A 225-nucleotide genomic window follows, 5' to 3' on the forward strand; every position below is an offset into this window, starting at 1 on the left:
TAGCAGAACTCAGTGTTTCTTTCAGGCGTCAATATTGAGGGTTTAGGGTTTAGGGTTTAGAAGAGCTGCATAAAGCCCTATAATGTCAACTCCTGCTGCTTATCATTCTGCTCCTGCTGCTGCTGCTGCTGCTGCTCCTGCTGCTGCTGTTGCTACTGCTGCTGCTGCTGCTGCTGCTGCTGCAGTGTGGGCCGGCCGAAGCACAAGCGGGTGATGGCGGGTGCT

General features: G+C 54.2%; 1 protein-coding gene across 1 annotated transcript in view; it reads right to left on the minus strand.

The window, feature by feature from the left end:
• Positions 1-102: 102 nt before the first annotated feature.
• EMH_0066000 (uncharacterized protein) overlaps positions 103-225 on the minus strand; it is a gene marked incomplete at both ends in the record, with an annotated part of 444 nt that continues 321 nt past the window's right edge. Inside the window, one exon of the mRNA XM_013498458.1 lies at positions 103-223. Coding sequence (XP_013353912.1) covers positions 103-223 — 121 coding nt within the window. The remainder of the gene's footprint in view (positions 224-225) is intronic.

The sequence above is a fragment of the Eimeria mitis genome, genomic scaffold, assembly GCF_000499745.2.
Source record: "Eimeria mitis Houghton genomic scaffold, Emh_scaff3433, whole genome shotgun sequence".
NCBI lineage: Eukaryota > Apicomplexa > Conoidasida > Eucoccidiorida > Eimeriidae > Eimeria > Eimeria mitis.